This window comes from Melospiza georgiana, chromosome 28, assembly GCF_028018845.1.
Source record: "Melospiza georgiana isolate bMelGeo1 chromosome 28, bMelGeo1.pri, whole genome shotgun sequence".
Classification (NCBI taxonomy): domain Eukaryota; kingdom Metazoa; phylum Chordata; class Aves; order Passeriformes; family Passerellidae; genus Melospiza; species Melospiza georgiana.
The window spans coordinates 2,963,379-2,978,590 of NC_080457.1; the positions used below are offsets into that span (position 1 = coordinate 2,963,379).

The 15,212-nt window shown below is 52.2% G+C and overlaps 1 protein-coding gene across 1 annotated transcript; it reads right to left on the reverse strand.

Moving 5' to 3' along the window:
• Positions 1–30: 30 nt before the first annotated feature.
• Positions 31–15,212, reverse strand: CAVIN1 (caveolae associated protein 1). The gene is made up of 2 exons (XM_058041904.1): positions 14,477–15,212; positions 31–2,371 (listed from the first exon to the last, which is right to left on the reverse strand). The coding sequence occupies exons 1-2, from the start codon at positions 14,894–14,896 to the stop codon at positions 1,706–1,708; spliced, it is 1,086 nt and encodes a 361-aa protein (XP_057897887.1). The 5' UTR covers positions 14,897–15,212; the 3' UTR covers positions 31–1,705.

Here is a 15,212-nt window from a genome sequence, read left to right on the forward strand (position 1 = left end):
ACCCGGTGCCACGGACAGGCCTCACACTGGTGGTTTACAAAAGAGACTTTATTGCTGCGCTGCTGCCTGGGCACAGCCAGGGACAGGCGAGGATCACCCGGGGGCCTCTGCCGCCCTGGCCCCGCAGCTCAGAGAAAACCCGCGTGGAAAAACGGCCCGTGGGCCCGCAGGAGATTGTGTGAGGGCAGGTGAGCTGTGGGCTCACACGGGGCTGGGAAGCACCAGCAGCCGAGAGCCGGTGCCCGGTGCCTCCCACACCGGGAGCCTCGGGGCCGCCGGTGTCTCATCAGGGCTGCCTGCAGCCGGCACACGGAACCGACCGCTCACACCTCCTGTGGGGAGGGAAGCTGGGGCAGGACCCCGAGGCTGGGACAGCACTGCTTGAAGGAAAATAATTCTTTAAAAGTAAAGCAAGTTTATATATTGGGTTATGTGAGCAGCAGCAGCCTGGTGCTGGGGGGGCAGGATGGGGAATGCGAGGCTGGGGCTTGCAGCGGGGCTGAGTATGTGAGAGAAGCTGGGCTGAGCCAGGCAGAGCCCCCGAGGCACCGTGTGCTGCCCTCCTGCTGCCTCACCCAGGGCACGGAGTGAAGCTGCAGAAAGCAGGACACAGGGAGGACGGCACAGGACATGGACATGGGCATGAGCCTGAGCTGTGCCAGGACACCTGCAGAAAGCAGATGCTCAGAAATGCTCCAGGTCCGGTGCTGGGCAGGTGTCAAGGCCTCTTTCTGATGGTCTAGAGCCTCACATGGCAGCAGTGCATCCCACATCCCTCTGGAAACAAGTCCCTAGCCGTGGTGGCTGCTCCAGCATCGCTGCCTGGGTGTCCCCCTCTCCCAGGGCAGCAAGTGTGGGCCCCGCTGCCTGCTGCCAGCACCACTGTGGGTGTGGAGGGAGCAGACCCAGCATGCTGCTCCCTGCCCTGGGACTCCTCCTGCATCTCTGGCAGATCCCTAACCTGTGTAGGAAGCCTGCAGCTTGCTCTGTTCCTGCCACAGCCCCAGGGCACAGCGGGGAGGAGCAGTGAGCCCCAGCTGTGTGACACCCCAGCTGCAGGGTGGCTTTGTGCAAAGGCCACCCAGTCCTTGGGAGGGCAGAGAGGAGCAGCCCCACCTGCCCCAGGCCAGCTCAGCTTTGCCCCGTGCTGCCCAACGAGAGGATTTGCTCAGCTCTTCCCTCCCAGCTGCATCCCAGTTCCTCTGGTCCCCCGAAGGAGCAGCCGGGTTGGGTGCTGGGAGTCTTCTTGCCTGTGGGGTGGCTGCAGAGCCTGGCATTGGGGGGCAGGTGGTGTGGGCTGGTGGGCTATTGCAGGAAGCTTTCTTGACACCAGGTTTTTCTTATGGAGGACTCTTGAACTTTCAGCTGTACAGCTTCTTGGGATCAGCACTCTCCAGCTGGGTCAGGGCCCTGTCACTCAAAGCACATCTTCAGGTGTGGGGCAAGAAGGCTGCAGCAGGAATGGTCTCCGAGGGTGATTTAGTAGTGTAAGAAAAACAGTTCCGTGTTGCTAATGTTTATGTGCTAAAAACTAAAATATAAAATACACCTTGTACAAAGCAGGCAGGGGATCGGCATCGGCTCTGCAGGGTAAGGAGGATGCATTGTGTACACTTCCCTGGGGCTCCAGGGCAGGGAGAGCTCGAAATGTGAGTGATATTGTGTTCAGCTGTCATCCACAGCCCTCGTGCTCTGCAGGCCTGTCCTACTCGCTGTCACTCTTGTCCACCAGTACCGCGTCGGTCTCCTCCGTGATCTCCAGCAGGGTGTGCATGTCGGGGCTCTCCCCACGCATCAGGTCTGAATTTTCTCCTTCCTCTCCACCGACCTCCACCAGCTCTGTGGCTTTCACCTCCACCTCACCCTCTCTGATTTTCTTGACGTGGAAAGTGAAGGGTGGCACTTTGTAGACGGCTGTCTTGGACCTGGCGTAGATGGTGTGGTCAGGGGTGAAAGACTTCCTCAGTTTGTCCCGAGAGCTCTTCATCTTCTCTCTCCTTTCGTTAGTCACAATTTTAGTGCCCAGTTTGTTCATCCTCTTCTCCAGGTTGTGGCGGGTCTTCTCCAAGTTGTGGCGGGTCTTCTCCAGGTTTTCCTTGGTCTTTAGCTTCGTCTTTTCCATCTTCTCCTTTGAGAATGCCTTCTTGAAGTCATCCACCCTTTTCATGCCGCTCCTTTTGATGCGTTCTGCCCGCGACTCTTCGATGATCTCCTCGATCTCCACCTCCTCATCCGAGGAGAGCTGGATGTGGTCCTCCTCTGCATGGTCCTCACCCACGGGGACCTCCTCACCCTCACCTTCCTTCTCCACCTTTTCACCTTCCTTTAGGGACTTGCTGATGCTCAGTTTAGACGGGAGCTTCACTTCATCCTGCAGGACACAGAGCGGAGCCAGTGAGACACACAGACACCGGCAACCCCGGAGCCAGCCCGTCCTCCCTCCCTCCCTCCCACACATCGGCCTCCACCCAGCTAAACACACTCAGGTACCTCAGGCCTGGGCTCATCCTCCCTCACTGCAGCTGATAAAGTCATTGTGAGGAGGATCTGCTTAGGACTGTCCTGCATGTACCAGGACTCAGGCACCAGCTCTGCTCACCCTAGGCTGGCTCCAAACTCATCTGTGATGCCAGAAGTACAGGAAAGGCAGCCCGGCACTGAAACTGGAGCCTTTTCCCTTCTTCCTCTGTCTGTGTCACAGTCTTGGGCCCTCCAGTTTCATCTTTATCCTGCACTGGCCATTACAGCCCCTCACCCCTGGCTGCAGGACAGTGGTCTTCAGCTCTCCAGCCTGGCCAGGTCCAGCTGTGACCCTGGGCACAGCACAGGGCTGCAGAGGCACAGCCAGAGCTGAGAGTCTGGCCACAGCACCAGCATGCACACTCTGTCCTGGCTGCCCCCAGGCTGCACTCAGACTTTCCCAAGGCCTCAGGATCCAGATGTGGGGCTGGGAATCTCTTGGGATGCAGCAGGCTGCCCTGTTTTTTTTCCTATTTCTCCACTGGGGAATAAGTCAGAGAATTTGCCCAAGTCCATATCTGGAGATAGTGGAGCCAGTGGTCCCAACTCACACAGCCGGGTCTGCAAGCAGACGCAGCTCAACTTGGATTCATTCAGCTTCTCCACGAGCCTGAGCCAGCCAAGTTCCTGATCCCAGTGGCAGAGGACAAGCATGTGCCTGGGAGAGGGGCACAAGTCTGCAGTGGGATTGGTTTTCATCTGAGCAGCACATAGCAGTGATTCACCTCTCTGTTCCCAGGACAGGCTGGAAATAGCCCATCACTGTCCAGAGCCTCACAGCTGCAGGGCTGCAGCTCACGCTCGGAAATTTATTGCCCAAGCAGTCAGTTCTAATCTACAGAGCTGGGTGGGAGAGGTGGGAGCTGCCAGGACCAGCCTGTCAGGAATCCAGCAGCAGGCAAAGGGCAATGTGTGGAACGGGCACTCCGCATGCTGAGCTGATGGATTTGCTGAGGTTTGGAGAAGAGCCTGGGCAGCAGGACAGCCAGGTGCCATCCTGAGCCCTGGGGCAGGCAGCAGCAGAGCAGAGCAAGGATGGCATTCCAGTTCTGCACTGGAAATCAAGGGGCAGCCCCTGGTGCACCCCAAGTGCTCGAAGTGCATGGCAAACCCTGGAACACCAGCAGGGATTTGCCTGCCCCTGGCTTGGGGACGTGCCCAGGGTGACTTTGCTGTGGCACCTCCCATGCTCTGCGTGTCACAGCAGCTGCACAAAGGTGCCAAGAACCTTTGGACAGGGGAATGACCATTCCCCAGGCATGAGGAGGGGTGTTCCTGGTGCTGTTGTGGGACAGAACATCCCGGTCCCTGCTCAAAGCAGGACAGGACAGCATGTGTGCACACCCTCACCCTGAGTGCTGTCCCACTGCACACCACTGCCCTGCCTCACCAGGGTCACTGCCACTCTGTGCCTCTGGCCTGAGCTCCTGGAGATGCCCTCCTTGCAGACAGGGTGCTGTCCCCAGCCCTCTGTGCTGTCCCCAGCTCTGCCTTCCCTTCCACCCCCGGAGAAGCGACACAACTCATCAAATACGTGACTCCAGCACAGCTTCACCTGCGTCACATCCAGATGCTCTCAGCTGCTTTCTCATTTTTTCCCCAAGCACAGGTACTGTTCCTTGGGCCAGATGAAGTTCTGGAAGCACGAGGGCATCTGGAGAAACTTTTGTGAGCAGTGGAAAGCCAGCTCCATGGGGCACTGGGCTTAGTGAGGATGGCACGGGCTGCAGTGTCTGTGGTGAAAGCACAGAGCTTTCATTCTGGGTTTTCAGGTGCTGGGTGAAGCTCTTCACCCTCCAGATCACAGGTCAGGTCTCATACACTTTGTGGAGATGAAGGTGAAGTGGCCAACATGTGTTTTCTTCATTTGATGAGCCATTTCAGCAGAAAACAATACACACACTCTCCAGAGGGCCAGGTCAGCCCAGGGCAAACCCACATCAGGGGGAAGGCAGGGATCCTGTTCTCCACAACAACACCTGCCAGAGCAATCCCAGAAAATTCCAGGGACCCTGCCCAGCCAGCAGAACATCAGGAACTCCAGCCACTTCCTTCCCTCTGAGGCAACACAATGAGCCAGAACAAAGGCATCCCCCTCTTGCCTGGCACAGCTGTCCCTGGAAATGGGCCATATCCTGCAAACCCTGATCCTATCAGCCCCTTGTGAGCTCCAGAATATGTGTTTGCAGCAAGAAACACACCTCAAACCTCCACGTCTGTCACATAAATAACAACCTTTCCTCACCTTTCCTTGTGCTACACCAGTATATGCAGCTCTTGACTGAATTTTCTGATGGGATGGGATGGGATGGGATGGGATGGGATGGGATGGGATGGGATGGGATGGGCTGGGCCAGCAGTGCTCCCATCCAGCCTCAGCAGCATCCTGCAGCTCTTCCCTCACAGCCACAAAGACATGGCCAGCAGCAGCTTTGGGTGCGTGGCACAGTGGGAGCAACAACCCCTCTTGGGGTGCCTGCAGCTCTCCCAAACCCTGCATTTCACCTGGAGAGCAGCAACTCTCCCTTCTCCCACTCTGCCAGCCCTGCTCCATCCCCAGAGCCCAGCCCCAGGCTGGCAGTGCTCACAGCTCTGCTGGTGCCTCTGTCAGGAGGCACAGAGGGAGCACAGCCCTTCCCATAGTGAGGATCCCAGCCTCCTCCCTTGGGATTGTTTCCAAGAGCTTTTCTCCAGCTGTGTTTGGGAAACCCTTCATGTCCTGCTCCTGGTTTCTCTCTCTCTCCTAGGTATAATTCCTGCATTTCCCACCCTCAGCCCACCTCTTCCTCACTGATTGCTGGTCTGACCAGTATTTGACCAGCTGGGGGATCACTGGAGGGTTTTCAGCAGTGTGCAAAGGGACAGTCCCCAGAGTCCAAGCTCACCTGCATTCAGGGAGCATCGCTGTGGGTTCAGGCACAGCACAGCTGCTGTGAGAACATCCACAGCTCTGGCACATCCTAATGGGGACCAGCCCATTCTGCTGAGCATCCCTTGCATGTACCTGCACCCAGGCACTGCCCAAAGCCCACCAAGAACCTGCCCAGGAGGTTTCTCCATTGGAGAAGGAGAAGTGGAACTGCCTGGTGTGGGCAGGACGTGCCTGCAGACACAGGCATGGAGGATAATGGGACGTGACTGAAACAATCAGGAACCATCCCAGGCCCATGGCTGGCTGCTGCACAAATCCCTGCTCTGTCCAAGCAAGGCACTATGCTCTCTGCACCTCATTTTACTCATGACTCATCCAGTTGAGCCACATTTTTAACACCAGGCATTCTATTTTTACTCAGAAAACACCGATCCTGAAGTGGGCGAGTCCGAAATCCTGGGTCTTGGCATCCCAGCCTGTTGGGGTGTTCAAAACCTGGCTCCCAATCAGCAGAGTCCCAAACCAGTCCTGTCCTCTCTGCTCGCATCCAACTGGCACAAGGACAGTGAGTAAACAACATTTTTCAGCAGATTTTGTTACCAGCAGCAGCAAACTCCGTGTGCAGTGCAGAGCTGCACCCAGCAGCAGGACAGGGACGTGGAGCCTGCATTGTCCCTGCAGCACAGAGCTCCTGGGATGAGCTGTGCTTTGGGAAGCTCCCTGGCACTGGGCCTGTCCATCTGTGGAGTTTGTGGGCACCCAGAGGGGCCCCAAGGGCAGCTGGCTGCCAGCTGCTCTGTGTCCTCCTACTTCAAACAGCCCCGAGCTGTCGGATCCTCAGCAGCCTCTCCCCTGAGTGGGCTTTGCTTTTATCTGACATTGTTTTCGAGTTCCCTGGCAGTGAGTCACCCGCAGCCCACGGCCATGGACACCAGCCTGGTTGCTACAACACACGTAAACACTTCCCCTGGCCTATAAAAAGGCCAAGGAGACGCAGAGCTGAGCTGCATTCCCAGTCAGTGTGTAAGGAACCGAGTCCCAGCACTCCCAGGCACTCTGCTCTCCAGTTGAAAGGTTTTAATGGAAGGTTCTCACATGCACATGCAAATCACATCTGCAATTCATTTCACTCCGTTATTTTCGCACAACTGCAACAGCACAAACAGAGAGTTTGGTTGATGTTTGCAGCAGTAACATGCATAAAACGACCAGCTCGCATTTCTGGGCTCCACTATGACCGAATCAGGCTGATCCCAACACTTTGTGAGCTGCAGCCCCTCCTGTACCCACCCCGGGCAGCACAGCCTGGGCCTGGCCTCGGGGAGCCTGGGGGAGGATCAGGAGAAGCCTGGGCAGCAAACAGCCCTGCAGGTCAGGTCAGACTGTGCCAGAGAACAAGTTCTGCTCCCGTTTCCATGATAACTGCTCTGCTGTGCCAGGCCCCAGAGGACACTGCTTAGTGCTGACCTCCCAGCAGTGTCATGGGAAGGAGGATTCAGCTGTTCCTGAGTAACAACAGCATGCCTGAGAAGCACCCTGAACACAGCAGGGCTCAGGAGTGTCCAGATACCCTGCACAGAGGGGCTGTGCTTTTCTCTCCAGTGGAACAGACCTTTTCAGTGGAGACTGAAATTGCTAGTTTGCTAGATCACAAAAAAAAAAAAAAAAAGAGGCTTTTCTTACATCTGACATTCTCCTTAAAAAGGAGTTTTCCCTGGCAGCTTTGAGCAGAAACCACAATTCCTAGACTTGATTCACCCTCGCCTGGCTCTTGGAATATTCCTGTGGCCATTCCCACTGGACAGTGCTGCAAACGCTGCTGGGTGACCCCCAAAGGGCAGCTGGAGCTTGGGGGGTTTTATCCAGCAGCTGCACAATGACAGGAAGGCAAGAGGCCACTGTGGCCTCTGTGGAATAAATGTTACATGAACAACATTTAAAGTCATCACTGCAGTGTGGGGAGGACCTGAGTCTGAGCAAGGTGGCCAGATAGAAATGGGAGATGCTGCAGGGGCTGCCTGGAAGTTTTATGGAAGTTTTTATGTCACAGTTTGTGCCCTCTGCCTGTTTTACCTGTTTAAAACAACAACTTCAAACCACATCACAATCACAATCTAATGCTCACAAGAAGCCTGAGGAGGTTCCAGGGCTGCATTTCACAGGGAGAACAGGTGGGATTTGCCCAGTCACAGCAGAGCCAGCTGCCCCTGGCCACCTGCCCTTTCTCATGCAAGCCACACAGCAGCTCCTCCTGAGGGAAAATCCCAGCTCCCCACACCCACGCTCATGCAGCAAGCACATTAGTCAGAGCAGGATCAGCCTTGGAGGTCTGACAGCCCCAGGCAGCCCCAAGCAGGAGAGAAGCAAAGGCTCGGAATCAGCAGCTCCCAGAGCTTCAGAGGAGGTTCAGAGTGATCTTCAGGGAGTGATCTTCCTGCTGATGAAGCCCTAAACTGCTGCCTCCTCCTGTGTCTTCTGCTGCCCTGGGCCTGTCTCCACGGGCTGGGCTCACAGGGCAGTCCCTGGCGAAGACTCAAGGCATACCCGGGGCATCTTCTCGGGCTAAGATGAGGAAAACTCTGTTTCAATGGCCGGGGAAAGGGAGCACAATGGAAACACTTACCTGTTCCTTCCAGGAATCTGATTGAGAACAACAGTGATCCGGGTTAGCACGGAACAGGCAGAGAGAAAAGGCACAGGGGTGTGTTTTAGTCAAGGGAGAAGGCAGGAAGCAGAATTTGACAGAAAAGAGAGTCAGCAAAGGTCTGTGAGTGGAAGAGTGTCTGTCTCTGGTTCAGGAGGTCCCAGGACACACTGCCACAGGGCCAGACTCTGCTCACAATCACAGGGCTTCAGTGTCACCTGTTGGGGACATGTCTCCCTTTGCTGTGGTGTAGCTGAACTCAGAGTTTGTTTGTAAGTGTAAGATCATGAAAAAAGGGTGGTGTGTCATGGACATATTTTATGAAGAATCCTTTTGCTAGGATTTTTTTCTCCTAAGAAGCTGAGAGGCCTCAGAAATGAAATTTAAACAATGATTATCTGCTGCTGTGGAATGCAACAGGTGCATCTGTGATTGGTCTCATGTGGTTGGTTTTAATTAATGGCCAACCACAGTCCAGCTGTCTCAGACTCTCTGGTCAGTCACAAGATTTTATTATCATTCCATTCCTTTCCCCTCAAGCCTTCTGATGAAATCCTTTCTTCTATTCTTTTAGTATCATTACAATATATCATTTTCTTTTAATATAATATATATCATAAAATAATAAATCAGGCTTCTGAAACATGGAGCCAAGATCCTCATCCCTTCCCTCATCCTGGGACCCCTGTGAACACCACCAGAGTGGTGATTTGAAAGCCCTGTGTTTCTGGATTGAGGTGCAGAGGCTGCATAGATTGAAGCAGGCGGGTGCAGCTCCAGAACTCTATCCTCTGCTTTTGTCACGTACTGACCTTACCCCAGAGCAGAGCCAGATAATTCCCAGCAGCTCCCAGATCTCTGCACCCAGTGACACAGCAAAGTCAGGCATGGCCTTGACTCCTGGCTTCCAAGGGTTGGACAAAGTTTGTGTCCAATAGTGCCAAGAGGTTCATGAAAAGAGAAGCCTCAAGCCTTAGAGACGAGACTTTTGAGTCCTGCAGTAAGAAGTCACCAAGGAATACTGCTGAGATAAAAAGGTCTAAAATATGAGAGGAGAAAGCAAATCAGGTTGGGATTAGGTAAATGTTAGAGGGATAAATAATTCATTCTCTAGTAGCATCTCCCTGCCTAGCAGAGTCCTCCCAGCCTCTGTAATTCTGGGTGTTGTGCAATTTGCCTGGCACTTATCAGGCACATCCAGTTACCCTGTGTCCTGCAAGCTGTCTGAAAAGCTGGATGTGCCTCATGAGCTGTGAGAAACAGCCACTGGGGACAGGCACCAGAGCTGGTGCAGAGGAAGGGAGGGAGGGTGGGGACAGGAGGAGGCTGTGCTTGGAAAAATGCTTTTGCCTTTAGTGAGTGAGAAGAGAGGGAGAGCTGTAGGAAACAGAGAAGTAAATAGATTGAGAGTGAAAAGGAGCTTTTTTTTCCCTCTGACAGCATTAACATTTTTTGATGCCATTATCAGTCTGTTTGTACCACTGGCTTTGCTCTCAGATCTGCTCCTCCAGGATAAATCTGCCTGAGCTGATTGATGACTCCAGAGCTGCTCTGAACAGCAAAGCAGCAAAGATGGGGTTTGTGTTACAGATCCTTTGCAGACACTGACGTTTGCATCCTCACATAAAGCTGAAGACTAAACATCCTGAGACTCTTTATTCTAAATATTTGATTTTCCTTTACTGATACTGCACATTTTGTTTCTGCTCTTTGTCCATCTCACAGCTGGACAGTGCACCCACAATTCTTCAGGTGTCCTGTAACTTATAGGAGATTTGCAGAATCAAGAGGACAATCCCAAATGGGATAAAAGAGGGCTAAGCCTGTTGCTGAATAGTTTATAAGTCATTGCCTTATGGGTTGTGCACATGAGAGGCCTGAGGGAGGAATTGGTGATAGGAGGGATATTACCTTGGGTTTGTTCTCATGAGCCACTACTCATCCAATCTAACCCTATCCCAAAGGCTGGGCAGCCTCTGGCCCTTTGCTCTGAGACAATTTGTGGCTGCACAGCTCAGCCTGGAACTATAATGGTGAAAGGATTTTAGCAAAGCAAACACTTCTGGCACCAACTGCTTATAAATAATAGCTGAGCAATGAAATATTAATGCAGTTGATACTAGATTGCAACAGAGAAATCCATGCTCCAGAGCTGTCTGCTGGTAGACTGGTAATCTGCACTAAAAGAAATCCTAAGAGTCAGAGCTATTAACATCCTGACTTTTTTTAAGGCTCAGTCTCCTCTGAATTATTATCTTGAATCTCTTATAGTTCCATAATATGCAGAGAATGTGGAAGATTTTTGTACATCAGGATGTTCATGTGCTGCAATGGAGGCAGCACTGACAGGAGCTGCTTTAGACTGGATTTGCAGTGAGAGTGAAACCTGCTCTTTATTGTAAAGTATTAGCAGAAAATGAATACAGTGGCTGCTGCAATGCAAATCCCTTCCCAGTGGGAAGAGGGATAGATGTTCCAGCACAGAGAGCCTCAGCCAGGTGGACCCAGCTGGTCTTGCAGGAAAAGCACCTGGATACCTGGTGCTGTGCCCATCCCAGTGCTGTCACCAAAATTGCTTTGGAAATTCCTGTTTACTTTTTAATGCTGGAGCTGGGCAGGCAGCACTGAACTGCAGGCACCTCACCCAGCCACGCTGTCCCTCAGGGCTGTGCATCTTCCTGGCTCTTGTCAATGCTCCACTGCCATTAAACTCATCATGAATGAGTTTCTGAATGATTAATTTGAAACAAAACCATGGCTCAGGGAAGCTGCCATTCTGTTTGGGCAGCGGAGAAAAGCTGCAGCCCGGGGGCAGTGGGTTTGTATGCCCTGGGGTCCTTGCCCTGTGCTGCTCCTCAGCTCCCTGAGCTTGTCTCTTTTCCCACGCTCTTCTGAGGAGCACAGACCCAAAACTGAGGCAGCTCAGCTCTGAATCTGCCACATTAATGAGTGGGTTTGAGATCTCCCCCTCCTTCTCTCCGTGTGCAGCCTCCCATCCGTATAAGGCCCACGCCAGCACAAAGCCAGGCTGGGCTATTTATATTTCCCTGCCCAGCCCTACCCACCCAACGCTGCATGGCTGGCATCCAGGTCCCACCCAACAGCACAGCCCTTCCCACGGAAACTCACATCTCACACAGCTCAGAGCAGCCACCCAAACCCCCAGAAGAGCCCCAAGGGAGCCTCCCATGAGGGCAGCGTGGGGAGCACACACTCACAGCCCTCAGACAAAGCTGCTCTTCCCAACACAAACACTGCAATTAAACACTGCAGCTTTTCCCAACAAAAAACATCCCCAGAGCTCAGCCCACACCAGCCTCAAAATAAAGGACCAGCACGCTTTAGAAACTCAATACTCGGTGTGCGTGCCGAGTGCTGCAGGGGTTTGTCCAGCTGTAACAAAATCGGCCTCTGGCATTTGCAGGAATAAGTTTAATTGTCAAAAAAACACTTTGGAGGGAAATGCCAAGCTTACATAAACTGCCACGTGCTGCTCTCCAGCTCTCACAAAGTCTGGTTTCAGAGCAGTGGCTGCTTGCACAGGACATCCATTATTTAACCATGAACTGCAGTAACCAGCCCCATGTTGAGGATCCCAAAACCAGGAGATTTGGGATGAAGTCACTTTAGTTTGTTTTTATTAGCAACCACTCTCACGGAATTTTTTGGTGCCCTGATTTCTCTGAAAGAGAGGAGCTGGGACAGAGGCACAAAGGAAGCTCTGATGCTGCTGAGTGCAGTGAGTGCAGGCACTCACTGACATCAGACTTTTTAGGAAGGTAAATTCTGCACTGAATGTCTGTGTACACACTGGCCTGTCAAAACTGTCACCTCTGCTTTGGCTCAGCAAGTTTTCAAAAGAGAAAGTTGGGGCAATTTGGAAGGGTATGGTTGTTTTCGAGTTTTATTCTAAATAATTGATTTAATTCCCTATATTAAGTCTATACAAAAACTATAATTCAGAGAAATCAGATCAGCTGCTGGCAAAATCAGCTCAAAGAGGGTAAGCAAGTGAGAAAACACAAACGTGGATGGGAGTGAGAGTGATGCCTGTAAATGTTCTGCTCAATACCTCCCCTCAGCCAGGCAATGGGAGTGATATCCAGCCCTGCATTTTCTCCCCCAAATTTTGAAATCACCCCAGCAGATATGCTCAGGATCATGCCACAGGTCAGACTTTCCCTGACAAAAATTTGGTTTTCATCCCCTCCTAATTTACAGCAAGCACAACACAATTCTCACAGGCAGTCTGGCTTCCCTCCGAGGTGCAAAAGTTCTTATTTGCACTCCCAAAATAATCCCTCCACAATGGCTGAGACCTCAGGACTCAATGCTGAGAGAATAATCAAACATCAAGAACCAGCAAAGAGCTCATTTATCTTTACTTCTTTTACTTCATCCAGCTGCAGAACTGTGCAATATTGAACCCTATTAGAGCAGGACTCTTGCTCTGCTCGAATCTCTCGCGCTGCTGTAAAAAATTACGGAAATTTTACATCTCCAAGGATGAGTTTATGTCTTGTTCTCCAAAAGAAAAGACTAATAAGTCTTTGAACTTTTTGCCACAGCAACTGGAAACACACAGGAGTCACCCCCAGCTTGGGAAAGCAGCTTTCCCTGAGTCAGAGAGGAGCAATAATGTGCTCAGCACCGCAGAATTAATGACACGACCAGTAAAATACCCCACAGACACTTTGGTAGGTGAGGGTCTGAGGAGTGAGACACGGAATTAGAGAGTTATTTTGTAATTATTTGGTTTTAAGTGTAGACACGGTTAGGGAGGCACAGTGAATGGCTCAGTTAACCCCAGGGCGGACCCCATGATTTCCCTCCAGGGCCGGGTGTGCTCCACTCCCATGGAAGTGCCAGCAGATCCATTTCACATGGTGCAAACCTTGGAGAACTCCTCACCTGTGCTCTGTGACGTTCAAATCACACTAAATTCCATGCTGGGAAATCATCCCAAATCCCAAATCATTTCTTCCCCCAATACCTCCATGATTCCTCAAGCCCCTGGCACAGCCCCTGGCCAAAGGACTCTTTCCAAGGCTGCCCTGTCCTCACCACAGCAGCAGGGACAGCCCCAAACTTTTAGAAACAGGATTGCTTTTTCATATTCCTAAAGAAACTCCGCTCAGTATCAATAAGGCACAGCAAACCAACACAAACTGCTCATGAAACACTAACCTGCAGATGTTTGGGATGCTTCCCAAGGACCTTGAACCTTGCCAACTTCCTACCTATTTCCGTAACTGACATGGAATGTTATGTTTAAACAATTCCCTCCACTCCTCTCATTTCGCAGTGGTCGTGGCTTCTATTTTGTTTTTCCACGGATAGATTGATACAAAGGGCTTGTAATAAATCCACACACACATATCTGGCTATAGCTGGTTGTGTTTCCTGTATGATCTGAGCCTTTCAGTCGTGATAAAACAACAAGAAGTCCCACAGGTACGTGTCTGACCTCTGAGCCTGTCATGAGCCACTCGCCCTCAAACCTCACAGAAAGGACCATTCTCCCTTTTATTCTGCTTTTTTTCCCTCTCTTCCCGTGATCAGCACTCGAAGCTTCTCCATTTGTTCCTAGCACTGGCTATTATTAACCCAGAGCTTTCAACTGCAGCATTAACTGTTTCACCCACTTTTCTCCCCTGTCCCAGTAGAGAGTTTGCTCTGATGCAGAAAACTAACTGCAGGCAGGAAACCTGTAGAATCATGTTCATCTCTCTCTCTCCCCTTGTTTAATGTTAAATGAAAACTCCAACACAGTGCAAGGAGGTGAACATCAAGCAAACCAAACTTGTTATTGAGACCAAACAACAAGGAGGCTCAAGGCTTGCAGGATGCAGAAGAAAGAAGATGGGAATTGTACAAGCCCTCAGCAAAGGCCACCCCGAGCACTGCCAAGCTCAGGGGGCTGGGCTGGATTTTGTCTGACAGCTCTATCTGCCCTGGCTGGACAGATTAACCCTGAGGCTGGGGTTACTATCACTTGTTACTAGATGCATGTCACAAATTTGAAATATCATCGGTCTCCACGTAGCCACACACATGGTGTCTCTCGGTAGAAGGCACGTTGGCAGATGGATTTCCAACACCCCCTTCTAGATCCCAGAGTACTATTGCTCTTTATTGAGCTAAGCAGTTAAATCAGGTTATTTTGATATTCTGGCCCATTGCAGCGAGTTCTTAGGGGTGGGAACTCACGATTGATCCCTATCTGTATTAAAACTCCTGTTAAATGGGACAACTCTGTCAAACTTCGTCTTAGGACACGCAGCAAATGTTAAACCACAAATGAGGTGACGGGGGACGCGCCTCAGCTTGGGCTGCCAGAAAATTTGGGGAGTTTGGGAGAACATGCAGCGTGACGGGACCCTCAGCAAAGAAAACACTCACTAACAGGATGGAAAGACATCGTGAAACACTTTCCTTACCTGATAGATCATGACTTTGAAGTTCCTGCGCTTCAGGAGCTCCGCTTCGTTGGCCTCCAGCTTCTTGATCTGCCCGGCTTGCTTCTCCAGGTTCTGCCTGACGGTCTTCACGTTGACGCTCACCTTGCGCACCTTCTCCAGCATCTTGTTGACGGTGTTGCTGGTGGTGGTGTGTGCCTTGGTCAGCTTGGTCAGCTCTCCCTGGATGCTGGTCACGGCGCTATCCATCTCCTGCTGCCTCTCCTCCAGCTGCGTTTGGGTCAGCTGGATCTGATCCACGGCCCCGATGATCTTGTCCAGCAGGGTCAGCACCATCACGCCGTTGATCTGGTCGGGTTTGATGGGCTCCTCGGGCGCCTGCTCCTCCGAGGTCTCCGAGACGGTGGGCGGCTCGATGATCTGCAAGGTGGTGTCCTCCATGGTGGCTGTCAGTGCAGGGAGAGAGCAGGGAAAGCTGAGCCCGAGGCTGGGCTGAACTCCGAGCTGGGAGAGCGGCCAGGAATGGGGAGAGCAGCGAGCGAGAGGCTGTGCTGAAATCCAAATGGCACAGCCCCGCACGGCCGGCCAGTGGAACTGCCCTGCAAAATTTTCCAGCCTTGCAGCAGGTCATTGGCTGACTCCACCTCAGCTATAGAAAAGGAGCCGCTGCCAAATGCCTGCTTGACCCACCCTTTTGAAATGATTAAAATAGTTGGAGGGGAGACGAGGGCTCTGCATGCAAACACAAGCACGGCTC

Coding starts and splice junctions, on each gene's coding strand:
- CAVIN1 (XM_058041904.1), bottom strand. CDS start 14,896: ATGGAGGACACCACCTTGCAGATCATCGAGCCGCCCACCGTCTCGGAG. Junction 2,372..14,476: donor TCAAAGTCATGATCTATCAG/GTAAGGAAAGTG, acceptor TGTGTCCTGCAG/GATGAAGTGAAGCTCCCGTC.